Source organism: Panulirus ornatus, chromosome 57, assembly GCF_036320965.1.
Source record: "Panulirus ornatus isolate Po-2019 chromosome 57, ASM3632096v1, whole genome shotgun sequence".
NCBI lineage: Eukaryota > Metazoa > Arthropoda > Malacostraca > Decapoda > Palinuridae > Panulirus > Panulirus ornatus.
The window spans coordinates 18,836,972-18,851,051 of record NC_092280.1 but is presented as its reverse complement, the minus strand read 5'-3'; the positions used below and the strand labels follow the sequence as shown (position 1 = coordinate 18,851,051).

Below are 14,080 nucleotides of genomic sequence, written 5' to 3'. Positions count from 1 at the left end.
ACAACTTGCCTCCCACACCATATATTCTTAATACCTTCCACAGAGCATCTCTATCAACTCTATCATATGCCTTCTCCAGATCCATAAATGCTACATACAAATCCATTTGCTTTTCTAAGTATTTCTCACATACATTCTTCAAAGCAAACACCTAATCCACACATCCTCTACCACTTCTGAAACCACACTGCTCTTCCCCAATCTGATGCTCTGTACATGCCTTCACCCTCTCAATCAATACCCTCCCATATAATTTCCCAGGAATACTCAACAAACTTATACCTCTGAAATTTGAGCACTCACTCTTATCCCCTTTGCCTTTGTACAATGGCACTATGCACGCATTCCGCCAATCCTCAGGCACCTCACCATGAGTCATACATACATTAAATAACCTCACCAACCAGTCAATAATACAGTCACCCCCCTTTTTAATAAATTCCACTGCAATACCATCCAAACCTGGTGCCTTGCCGGCTTTCATCTTCCGCAAAGCTTTTACTACCTCTTCTCTGTTTACCAAATCATTTTCCCTAACCCTCTCACTTTGCACACCACCTCAACCTAAATACCCTATATCTGCCACTCTATCATCAAACACATTCAACAAACCTTCAAATATATATATATATATATATATATATATATATATTTTTTTTTTTTTTTTTTTGCTTTGTCGCTGTCTCCCGCGTTTGCGAGGTAGCACAAGGAAACAGACGAAAGAAATGGCCCAACCCACCCCCGTACACATGTATATACATACGTCCACACACGCAAATATACATACCTACACAGCTTTCCATGGTTTACCCCAGACGCTTCACATGCCTTGATTCAATCCACTGACAGCACGTCAACCCCGGTATACCACATCGCACCAATTCACTCTATTCCTTGCCCTCCTTTCACCCTCCTGCATGTTCAGGCCCTGATCACACAAAATCTTTTTCACTCCATCTTTCCACCTCCAATTTGGTCTCCCTCTTCTCCTCATTCCCTCCACCTCCGACACATATATCCTCTTGGTCAATCTTTCCTCACTCATTCTCTCCATGTGCCCAAACCATTTCAAAACACCCTCTTCTGCTCTCTCAACTACGCTCTTTTTATTTCCACACATCTCTCTTACCCTTACGTTACTTACTCAATCAAACCACCTCACACCACACATTGTCCTCAAACATCTCATTTCCAGTACATCCATCCTCCTGCGCACAACTCTATCCATAGCCCACGCCTCGCAACCATACAACATTGTTGGAACCACTATTCCTTCAAACATACCCATTTTTGCTTTCCGAGATAATGTTCTCGACTTCCACACATTCTTCAAGGCTCCCAGAATTTTCGCCCCCTCCCCCACCCTATGATCCACTTCCGCTTCCATGGTTCCATCCGCTGCCAGATCCACTCCCAGATATCTAAAACACTTCACTTCCTCCAGTTTTTCTCCATTCAAACTCACCTCCCAGTTGACTTGACCCTCAACCCTACTGTACCTAATAACCTTGCTCTTATTCACATTTACTCTTAACTTTCTTCTTTCACACACTTTACCAAACTCAGTCACCAGCTTCTGCAGTTTCTCACATGAATCAGCCACCAGCGCTGTATCATCAGCGAACAACAACTGACTCACTTCCCAAGCTCTCTCATCCCCAACAGACTTCATACTTGCCCCTCTTTCCAAAACTCTTGCATTCACCTCCCTAACAACCCCATCCATAAACAAATTAAACAACCATGGAGACATCACACACCCCTGCCGCAAACCTACATTCACTGAGAACCAATCACTTTCCTCTCTTCCTACACGTACACATGCCTTACATCCTCGATAAAAACTTTTCACTGCTTCTAACAACTTGCCTCCCACACCATATATTCTTAATACCTTCCACAGAGCATCTCTATCAACTCTATCATATGCCTTCTCCAGATCCATAAATGCTACATACAAATCCATTTGCTTTTCTAAGTATTTCTCACATACATTCTTCAAAGCAAACACCTAATCCACACATCCTCTACCACTTCTGAAACCACACTGCTCTTCCCCAATCTGATGCTCTGTACATGCCTTCACCCTCTCAATCAATACCCTCCCATATAATTTCCCAGGAATACTCAACAAACTTATACCTCTGAAATTTGAGCACTCACTCTTATCCCCTTTGCCTTTGTACAATGGCACTATGCACGCATTCCGCCAATCCTCAGGCACCTCACCATGAGTCATACATACATTAAATAACCTCACCAACCAGTCAATAATACAGTCACCCCCCTTTTTAATAAATTCCACTGCAATACCATCCAAACCTGGTGCCTTGCCGGCTTTCATCTTCCGCAAAGCTTTTACTACCTCTTCTCTGTTTACCAAATCATTTTCCCTAACCCTCTCACTTTGCACACCACCTCAACCTAAATACCCTATATCTGCCACTCTATCATCAAACACATTCAACAAACCTTCAAATATATATATATATATATATATATATATATATATATATATATATATGTATATATATATATATATATATATATATATTTTATTTTTTTTTTTGCTTTGTCGCTGTCTCCCGCGTTTGCGAGGTAGCACAAGGAAACAGACGAAAGAAATGGCCCAACCCACCCCCATACACATGTATATACATAAGTCCACACACGCAAATATACATACCTACACAGCTTTCCATGGTTTACCCCAGACGCTTCACATGCCTTGATTCAATCCACTGACAGCACGTCAACCCCGGTATACCACATCGCTCCAATTCACTCTATTCCTTGCCCTCCTTTCACCCTCCTGCATGTTCAGGCCCCGATCACACAAAATCTTTTTCACTCCATCTTTCCACCTCCAATTTGGTCTCCCTCTTCTCCTCATTCCCTCCACCTCCGACACATATATCCTCTTGGTCAATCTTTCCTCACTCATTCTCTCCATGTGCCCAAACCATTTCAAAACACCCTCTTCTGCTCTCTCAACTACGCTCTTTTTATTTCCACACATCTCTCTTACCCTTACGTTACTTACTCAATCAAACCACCTCACACCACACATTGTCCTCAAACATCTCATTTCCAGTACATCCATCCTCCTGCGCACAACTCTATCCATAGCCCACGCCTCGCAACCATACAACATTGTTGGAACCACTATTCCTTCAAACATACCCATTTTTACTTTCCGAGATAATGTTCTCGACTTCCACACATTCTTCAAGGCTCCCAGAATTTTCGCCCCCTCCCCCACCCTATGATCCACTTCCGCTTCCATGGTTCCATCCGCTGCCAGATCCACTCCCAGATATCTAAAACACTTCACTTCCTCCAGTTTTTCTCCATTCAAACTCACCTCCCAGTTGACTTGACCCTCAACCCTACTGTACCTAATAACCTTGCTCTTATTCACATTTACTCTTAACTTTCTTCTTTCACACACTTTACCAAACTCAGTCACCAGCTTCTGCAGTTTCTCACATGAATCAGCCACCAGCGCTGTATCATCAGCGAACAACAACTGACTCACTTCCCAAGCTCTCTCATCCCCAACAGACTTCATACTTGCCCCTCTTTCCAAAACTCTTGCATTCACCTCCCTAACAACCCCATCCATAAACAAATTATATATATATATATATATATATATATATATATATATATATATATATATATATATATATATATATATTTTCATACTATTCGCCATTTCCCGCGTTAGCAACGTAGCGTTAAGAACAGAGTACTGGACCTTTGAGGGAACATCCTCACATGGCCCCCTTCTCTGTTCCTGCTTTTGGAAAATTAAAAAAAAATGAGGGGAGGATTTCCAGCCCCCCGCTCCCTTCCCTTTTAGTCGCCTTCTACGACACGCAGGGAATACGTGGGAAGTATTCTTTCTCCCCTATCCCCAGGGAAAAATATATATATATATATATATATATATATATATATATATATATATATATATATATATATATATATATATATTATCCCTGGGGATAGGGAAGAAAGAATACTTCCCATGTATTCCCTGCGTTTCTTACGAGGTGACTAAAAGGGGAGGGAGCGGGGGGCTGAAAATCCACCCCTTTCGTTTTTTTTTTTTTTCAATTTTCCAAAAGAAGGAACAGAGAAGGGGGCCAGGTGAGGATATTCCCTCAAAGGCCTGGTCCTCTGTTCTTAACGCTACCTCGCTAACACAGGAAATGGCGAATAGTTTGAAAAAAAAAAAAAAAAAAAAAAAAAAAAAAATATATATATATATATATATATATATATATATATATATATATATATATATGTGTGTGTGTGTGAATAAGAGGAAGGTTATTAGGTACAGTAGGGTTGAGGGTCAAGTAAATTGGGAGGTGAGTTTGAATGGAGAAAAACTGGAGGAAGTGAAGTGTTTTAGATATCTGGGAGTGGATCTGGCAGCGGATGGAAACATGGAAGCGGAAATGGATCATAGGGTGGGGGAGGGGGCGAAAATTCTGGGAGCCTTGAAGAATGTGTGGAAGTCGAGAACATTATCTCGGAAAGCAAAAATGGGTATGTTTGAAGGAATAGTGGTTCCAACAATGTTGTATGGTTGCGAGGCGTGGACTATGGATAGAGTTGTGCGCAGGAGGATGGATGTGCTGGAAATGAGATGTTTGAGGACAATGTGTGGTTGAGGTGGTTTGATCGAGTAAGTAACGTAAGGGTAAGAGAGATGTGTGGAAATAAAAAGAGCGTGGTTGAGAGAGCAGAAGAGGGTGTTTTGAAATGGTTTGGTCACATGGAGAGAATGAGTGAGGAAAGATTGACCAAGAGGATATATGTGTCGGAGGTGGAGGGAACGAGGAGAAGAGGGAGACCAAATTGGAGGTGGAAAGATGGAGTGAAAAAGATTTTGTGCGATCGGGGCCTGAACATGCAGGAGGGTGAAAGGAGGGCAAGGAATAGAGTGAATTGGAGCGATGTGGTATACCGGGGTTGACGTGCTGTCAGTGGATTGAATCAAGGCATGTGAAGCGTCTGAGGTAAACCATGGAAAGCTGTGTAGGTATGTATATTTGCGTGTGTGGACGTATGTATATACATGTGTATGGGGGTGGGTTGGGCCATTTCTTTCGTCTGTTTCCTTGCGCTACCTCGCAAACGCGGGAGACAGCGACAAAGTATAATGAATAAATATATATATATATATATATATATATATATATATATATATATATATATATATATATATATATATATATATATATTTTTTTTTTTTTTTTTTATACTATTCGCCATTTCCCGCATTAGCGAGGTAGCGTTAAGAACAGAGGACTGGGCCTTTGAGGGAATAACCTCACCTGGCCCCCTTCTCTGTTCCTTCTTTTGGAAAATTAAAAAAGAAAAAATGAGAGGGGAGGATTTCCAGCCCCCCGCTCCCTTCCCTTTTAGTTGCCTTCTACAACACGCAGGGAATACGTGGGAAGTATTCTTTCTCCCCTATCCCCAGGGATATGTGTATATATAATATATATATACACATAAATGCCCATACATGCACATATAGTACTTATATATATATATATATATATATATATATATATATATATATATATATATATATATATATATATATACACAGATGTACATATATGCATGTGTACACATTCACACTTGCCTGCCTTCATCCAGGAAGGCCAGGAAAACAGACAAAAAAAGGCCACACTCGTTCACACTAAGTCTCTATCTGTCTTGTCTAATGCACCGAAACCACAGCTCCCTATCCACATCCAGGCCCCACAGACCTCCATGGTTTACCCCAGACACTTCACTCACACACACACACACACACACACACACACACACACACACACTTATACATATACACACATATCCAGCAGTGTTAATGCTGATACTGAAAGAGTCAGTAATCGCATAAGTTTTACCCATGTATAAATACATCTTCATTTGTTCATTCTTCAAACTTTCCCTGTTTTGTTAAGATGAACAAGCTGTTGGCTTTGAAAAAAAAAATTTTGTTTCACATTGTATCAGATCTACAGGTATCACAATGGAAAACATTCTTCGTAACCAATTGTAATTTTTTAAGTAAACTTAGTCTTTGATTATTATGACCGCTAAGTATTGCATCAAAAACTTTTAGAATTTATTTAACACTAATTTGCCTTTTTGCTGTGTTGTGTGGTAGCATCAGGAGCTTATGAATACTTGTCTCATTTGCTAACATCCATTCTGTGGCTGTCATGTATAGTATGCTGAAATCAGAGCCCCCATCCATAACCATGCTCCACAGACCATATGTAGTTTACCCAGACCACTTCTTTTGCTCGGGTTATCCAAGGGATAGCACATTGTCTTCTCAGCCTGACCTCTTTCTTTTATGTATTCTTGTGAATGCACAAGTCCCTTGGTAACAAAGGTTTAAAGCAAGTAAGATATTGAGCCTATGGGAAATGGGGGTTAGAGGTCCCTGACCCTTGGGATACATACCCTCAAAAACAAAAGTCATTTGCTGTGAACAAAAGCACAAATTTTTGGGTAATAATGTGATGGCATTACATCACCACTGATGCTGCACCTCTATACTGCTACAGATCATCCACCCAGCTATGCTACACAGAAGGCTTTCTAAATGCTTGCCCTTTCATTATAGCATGCTTGTCACTCTTCCTGGCTCTCACTAAATTTTGTGGTCTGCTGGTCCGGACCACAAGCACCCCACAGCCACTTTACACCTGCCCACTGCACAGATGAAATTTTGATGGTGCAATGAGAACTGGATTCTCAAAAACTTGATGCACTGGTTGGTAGAATGGTATATATTAGTCTGAATGTTCATACTTAAAACTGTGGTTAGCAAAACCACAGTAGGCAGGGGACCTCACTATATATTTTTTCTTTGAATATAGAAATTTAAAAAAGTAAAGGTCTGTTAAAAAAAAAAATGTAACAGTAACTGCCATGACTCTTTCCAAAGCAGAATGAACACAGTGGTGAACAGCACCTCTCAGCTGACAAGATCTTTAGAAGCTCATACTTTCTCTTCCCCATGTGACACCTCGCTGACAGTGTTGTCTGCTGTACCCAGGTCAAAAGAGTCAAGTTCTGCATCAACTAAAAATGGTTAGTTACTTTTGATGGAACATAACTAACCCAAATGGCAAAAGTATTTGTTGTATTTTTTTGTTGTTGTTGTTGGTTAATACAGTTATTGACATAGATATGATAGATGAGATTTTGGAATGATGAATTTTTGGAAGATTTTGCATTTAAGTAATAGGTCTAATTAATCGTCCTATCTTATGAGAAAAGCATGTCTTGCATGATGTCTTGCATGAATGCTAATTTTCCTGTGGAAATTGGTACAGATATACATACTTGATATATAGTCTAATTGATTTGATAGAAGGCATGAGGTAGTATTAAAGACAGTACTTATCAAATATAACATTTATGTCAGGCATTGTACAGGCTGCTGTTAAGGATGGGACAATAATTCATGCAAAAGGGGCTGCCTCTGGTTCTCTCACCTGTCGGATATGCCATATAAGGTGCAGTGGAGAAATTTCAATGAACCAACATCTCAGAGGCAACTTTCATAGGAAAATGAGGTAAGGGTTTAGAATGATCATAGAGTTAAATCACAATGAACAGTAGGTCAGAGGGAAAATGGACCATCTTTGGGTATTACAAACAAAATTGCCATTAGACAAAGTCATATGCATATTGGAGAGAGAGCTCTTGCTTACAATGGGATTGAGACAGATTTTCACCATGGGGAGGGTGTGTCCACAAGGATCCACCCTCTTTGAATTCCATAATATGAGATCGTTCTGTAAGGGTATAACCACAAGGATCCACCACCCTCTGTGATTACCATGATATTTAAGAGGTCAGCAAATGCTTGTTCATGGAGACAAAAGAACTTAAGAATATCTCTGTTCACCTCATGTATAGGTGAAACAATTACAGAAATTAACATATATTTGAAAAACTTCCCAGACTTTTGCTGTCTGCCAAGATTTCCCTTAATTTTTCACCCAAAGAATTTCAAACTGCCACAGCCCAGTGGGTCTTTTAAGGCTGTTTTGCTTTCATCTCTCTTATCACTTCATCCATATATTTGTTGAAAAACCTTGGTGACATCCCACAGCCCTACCTTATCCCCATATGTGTGCCAAAACTTTTGATCAACTCTCCATCTACATTTACACATGCATTTGCTGCTCTATGGGAGGCTTTCACACCATCCAATAGTTGTTCCCCTTACTCCATAAATCTTTAACACATTCCATAAAGTATTCCACTTGACTGTCATATACTTTATCGAGATCCGTAAAAGCTGGATAAAGCCTCTTCCCTTTTGCTAGATACTTTTCCATTGTTATGCTCATTGCAAAAATCTGATCCATACATCCCTTTCCTCTCCTAAAACCCTCTTGCTCCTCACTTCTGCATTCAGTCCCTTCCATCACTCTATCAGATCAACACCCTTGCATACACTTTTCTTGGTATACATAGCAGACTTATTCCCATGTAACTGCTACAGTTACTCCATACATCCTCTGTACTTTTTCCTTTAAATAAAAGACCAATAATAGCTTTTGCCCAATCCTGAGGCACAACCTTCTGCTGTTATGCTAAAATTGCATATCACTTGCATCCACAGTATCACATATTCTCCTCCATACTTCAACATTTCAGCTATAATCCCATCCACTCCAGGTGCATTTCCTACATTCAGCGTCATCATTGCCCTTTTTACATTGTTTAACTTTTCCTCTTAGAAATATTAAGAAAAATAATGGATTTTTGAAGGCAAGTATCATAACTTTTACCTTAACTTTTTATAGTGCAATGGAGGCACCGGTAAGCAGTGCCCCTCAAGTGCCAAGACCTTTAAAATCAAAATCGGCTTCCACCCATTGCAACACTTCCCTAGAATCCCATATGCCATTAAGCATAGAGACTGATGTATCATCTGATAAAGGTTAGTTGCTTTTCATGGAACATGTCTAACCCATATGGTCTTTTTATTTCCCAGATCCTGCAGTCACAGGCAGAAAGAGGGGTAGGGAGACGATAGATGGATGATTGCATTTAGTGTTTTGCTGTAAAATATGTTGGTTACAGTCTTAAGATAAAAGTGTTTGTCCTTGCATAAGCTTGTTGATCTTTTATATTGAAATCAGTACAGATTTACTTTCCATGAAAGAAAATTTTATTGAATATATGAGACACAAGACAAAATTAGTGGCAAGAATAATTATGTAATATGCTTCTCTCAGATTTTGTTCAGACTGCTGTTGTGGATAGTGCTGTATCTCCTGGAGAAGTGGCTGATATTTGTGGTCCTGATTGTGAAGTGTGTCAGCAGTGCTGCAATGGAGCTGCTTTAGTGAAAGAAGGTCATTTAGGCAACCTTCAAGAAAAAAAGAGGAGGTAGGCATTAAAAGAGTTATCACACAATAAACAACAGTGTTAGGAAAGTGGAGCTTCATTGGGTGTAAATGAGTATTATTTCTCACCTTTGGATGGAAACCTTTTAATTTTAAGAGAACTTGCTTGGGTGAGGGTTTGACATATTTCTTATCATTGAAATGCATTTCTTAATCCACATGGAGATATACCTTACCGAGGGGGTTTCAAGGTTCTAGTGTGCAAGCATATGGTCCCCTTGATGATATACGGTGAAATCTAAAAGGTCTTAAATAGGTTCAGCTGGCCATAAAGCTTGATACTCTTTTAACCTCTTCTAGTCTTCCTCAGGAACCATGGCTAGCTAGGCTAAATGAAGAGAAGGGATCTCTGTAACTTTAGTCAGACAGTACCATAGTTTTGACATTGTGGATCTACCCTATATGGGTCTGGGGACTCCTTGTTCAGGAGAGATGGATTTCAATGTGTCTTTGAATCACTATGAAGGTATGTGTTAAACTTTAGGTTGCAATCTATGAATTGTGAGGTGGTTGTGGCTCTTGTTGATTAGCTGAGGTGCCTTGATCACTTATGAATGATAAGTGAAATGTTAGGTAGGTCCACTTCCCTACTGGAAATGCAAAGGTTGGAAGTTCCTGACCCTGATAATTATAATCCTGAAGAATTCTTTATGCTCAAAGTACACCAATTTGTAGAGAAAAGTTTTCCCAATTTTTAGGATGTACGTTTTTCAGATGTAGAGGTTAAGAAAAGTATGGAAAATTGAAAACAGATGTAATCTCTTCCACCTTCACTCTTTCCTTAGCAAAATGGACTCAGTAGAAAGCAGTACCACTCAGATGACAAGACCTGTAGGTGCTCATTCATTCTCCTTCCATTGCAACAGTTCTCAAACATTGGTGCCTGCTGTATCCTCATCAATAGAGTTGCATCACTCTTTAAGCATTGAGGACGATGATCGTCCATCTCCTGATAAAGGTTAGTTGCTTTTGATAAAACAAATGTAGATGATGTAGAACATGCAGTTATTGACAAGAAGATGAGTGAGGAGTTGTTTAAAGATTGATGAAATTTTGGAAAATTTTGCACTGAAAAGTATATTTATTTAGATATCTTAAGAGTAATGTGTGTTTTGTACAAGCATATTAATCTTTCTGTGGAAATTGATACAAAGTTGTTTTCTCTAAAGAAAACTTAATTAATTTTATGAGGAATGAGACTGCATTAAAGGGAAGAACAATCATCTCTAAATGTTTCAGACCTTGTCCACTCACCTGCTTTGGATAGTTCTGTAACTTCTGGTGAAGGGGATGACTCAAGCAACCTATCGTATGAGGCTTCTCAGATGAAATGCTTTGAAGTAACACCATTGAAACAGATTCTAGAAGGCAGCCTTAATCATATGAATATGAGGTAAGGATTAGAATACTGATAAAGACATCACGTGTTGAACTATAGTATTTAGAAAAATGAATCTACCCTGGGTGTTGCTGTCTATTATTTTTCACTTCTGGACAGAGCCCAAAGAGTATTAGAGAGCATTTGCTCTCAGACAGGATGATGTTCAGTGTTGTAAATTGAAATGGTGAAGAGCTTGTAGATTTGTGCGCTGAAAAAGGACTGATGATTGGGAATACTTGGTTTGAAAAGTGAGATATACATAAGTATACGTATGTAAGTAGGAAAGATGGCTAGAGAGTGTTATTGGACTACGTGTGAATTGATAGGTGCGCAAAAGAGAGACTCTTGGATGTTAATGTGCTGAGAGGTGCAACTTGAGGGATGTCTGATCATTATCTTGTGGAGGCGAAGGTGAAGATTTGTAGAGGTTTTCAGAAAAGAAGAGAGAATGTTGGGGTGAAGGGAGTGGTGAGAGTAAGTGAGCTTGGGAAGGAAACTTGTGTGAGAAAGTCCCGTGAGAACAAAGGAGGTAAGGGGAGTGGGGGAGGAATGGGATGTATTTAGGGAAGCAGTGATGGTTTGTGCAAGGGATGCTTGTGGCATGAGAAGCGAGGGAGGTGGGCAAATTAGAAAGGGTAGTGAGTGGCGGGATGAAGAAGTAAGATTATTAGTGAAAGAGATGAGAGAGGTATTTGGATGATTTTTGCAGGGAAATAATGCAAATGACTGGGAGACGTATAAAAGAAAGAGGCAGGAGGTCAAGAGAAAGGTGCAAGAGGCGAAAAAGAGGGCAAATGACAGTTGGGGTGAGAGAGTATCATTAAATTTTAGGGAGAATAAAAAGATGTTTTGGAAGGAGGTAAATAAAGTGCGAAAGACAAGGGAAAAAATGGGAACTTCAGTGAAGGAGGTAAATGGGGAGGTGATAACAAGTAGTGGCGATGTGAGAAGGTTTGTTGAATGTGTTTGATGATAGGGTGGCAGATATAGGGTGTTTTGGTCGAGGTGGTGTGCAAAGTGAGAAGGGTAGGGAGAATGATTTGGTAAACAGGGAAGAGGTAGTAAAAGCTTTGTGGAAGATGAAAGCCGGCAAGGCAGCGGGTTTGGATGGTATTGCAGTGGAATTTACTAAAAAAAGGGGGTGACTGTATTGTTGACTGGTTGGTGAGGTTATTTAATGTATGTATGACTCATGGTGAGGTGCCTGAGGATTGGTGGAGTGCTTGCATAGTGCCATTGTACAGAGGCAAAGGGGATAAAAGTGAATGCTTAAATTACAGAGGTATAAGTTTGTTGAGTATTCCTGGGAAATTATATGGGATGGTATTGATTTAGAGGGTGAAGGCATGTACAAAGCATCAGATTGAGGAAGAGCAGTGTGGTTTCAGAAGTGGTAGAGGATGTGTGGATTAGGTGTTTGCTTTGAAGAATGTGAGAAATTCTTAGAAAAGCAAATGGATTTGTATGTAGCATTTATGGATCTGGAGAAGGCATATGATAGAGTTGATAGAGATGCTCTGTAGAAGGCATTAAGAATATATGGTGTGGGTGGCGAGTTGTTAGAAGCAGTGAAAAGTTTTTATCGAGGATGTAAAGCATGTGTACGTGTCGGAAGAGAGGAAAGTGATTGGTTCTCAGTGAATGTAGGTTTGCGGCAGGGATGTGTGATGTCTCTATGGTTGTTTAATTTGTTTATGGATGGGGTTGTTAGGGAGGTGACTGCAAGAGTTTTGGAAAGAGGGGCAAGTATGCAGTCTGTTGTGGATTAGAGAGCTTGGGAAGTGAGTCAGTTGTTGTTTGATGATGATACAGCACTGGTGGTTGATTCGTGTGAGAAACTGCAGAAGCTGGTGACTGAGTTTGGTAAAGTATGTGAAAGAAGAAAGCTGAGAGTAAACGTGAATAAGAGCAAGGTTATTAGGTACAGTAGGGTTCAGGGGCAAGTCAAATGGGAGGTAAGTTTGAATGGAGAAAAAGTGGAGCAAGTGAAGTGTTTTAGGTATCTGGGAGTGGATTTGGCAGCGGATGGAACCATGGAAGCGGAGTGCTTCTGCCTTATGTTTCTTCCTACCTTCTACTACTGTCAAATGCTCTAGCCTAAATGTTCCTGTCTACTTTTTCTACCTAATTATCCTTCCTAAATGTTCTCACCTACTACTATTACTACTGTCTATTGCTCTAACCATTTTGCCTGAAGGCAGGGCTAGCTTATAGTGCTCACCTCAGGACAATTTGGAATTATGAAGAATGAGCTGTGTGAATTAAATGATGACAAGTGTTATGTATGACAAGGAAAGATTGTATGTTTGTGGACAAAATGCCGATAGTCCACGTGTTGTTGAGGCAGAAAGAAGAGACAGCTACCTGGGGTCATCTTTCGCTCTTTATGTAGATTTTGATGTGCTTGTTTGTACAGTATTCAGATTTCTTTCTTTCAAGATAGAAAATTATTTTAGCTGCTAAATAACTTAGGTCACTTTATATGCCATTTGTGGGAGAAAATATTTGCATATTTTCTGCTTTTTGGTGTAAATCATCATTTTGCTGTATAGTAGTTGGACTTATGGGAATTTTAGTATCAAATCTAGAAAATATATCTTCTTTTGATATCAAAATGTTTAATAAAAGGTCAGCTTAATAATAATATGATTTAATTTGTCAATTGCTAATGCTTTGAAAATTAGCATGAAATATGATTAAGCATCAAAAGAGTTAACTTAAGGTGGAATTCTGGCTACAAGTATGGGATCATGTCATCTACCAAGAACACAAATTCTTGTAGCATATCTCTTTACAGATGATATTTATGTCAAGGCCCTCTTTTACTGTGACCCATCTTCATTACATTTTCTTAGGTTGAATTTCATCAACGTTGTATTGTCTATCTGTCTGTATCTCAGATGCTGGTTCCCAAATGGAAATCCTTCAAGGGGGTGGCCATAGCAGTAGAATCATCTTAACTAGTGCACTCCAATGCCACTTTTTAGCATTTAGTGGCTCATCCTGAACAGTTCTCTGGCAGAGGGCAACTCTAGTGCTGTGATTGCAGAGGTTTCTACCTAATATCCCTACTGACTACGACTACATTATGCTCCTGACTAATGCTCCTGCCTACTGCTCCAGCCTAATGATTCTTCCTAAGGCTCTTGCCATATGTTGCACTATATTTGGAGTCAGTTTAAGTTCCCTAGTAATTTGTGAAAAGCTTACTCCATTTCACTCTCCCTAA

At 39.7% G+C, this 14,080-nt stretch overlaps 1 protein-coding gene across 1 annotated transcript in view; it reads left to right on the top strand.

The window, feature by feature from the left end:
* LOC139766218 (uncharacterized) overlaps nucleotides 1–14,080 on the top strand; it is a 69,500-nt gene that overhangs the window by 42,152 nt on the left and 13,268 nt on the right. Inside the window, exons 6-11 of the mRNA XM_071694531.1 lie at nucleotides 6,989–7,134; nucleotides 7,472–7,622; nucleotides 8,865–9,001; nucleotides 9,300–9,453; nucleotides 10,256–10,428; nucleotides 10,710–10,863. Of these exons, the coding sequence (XP_071550632.1) occupies nucleotides 6,989–7,134; nucleotides 7,472–7,622; nucleotides 8,865–9,001; nucleotides 9,300–9,453; nucleotides 10,256–10,428; nucleotides 10,710–10,863 (915 nt within the window). The remainder of the gene's footprint in view (nucleotides 1–6,988; nucleotides 7,135–7,471; nucleotides 7,623–8,864; nucleotides 9,002–9,299; nucleotides 9,454–10,255; nucleotides 10,429–10,709; nucleotides 10,864–14,080) is intronic.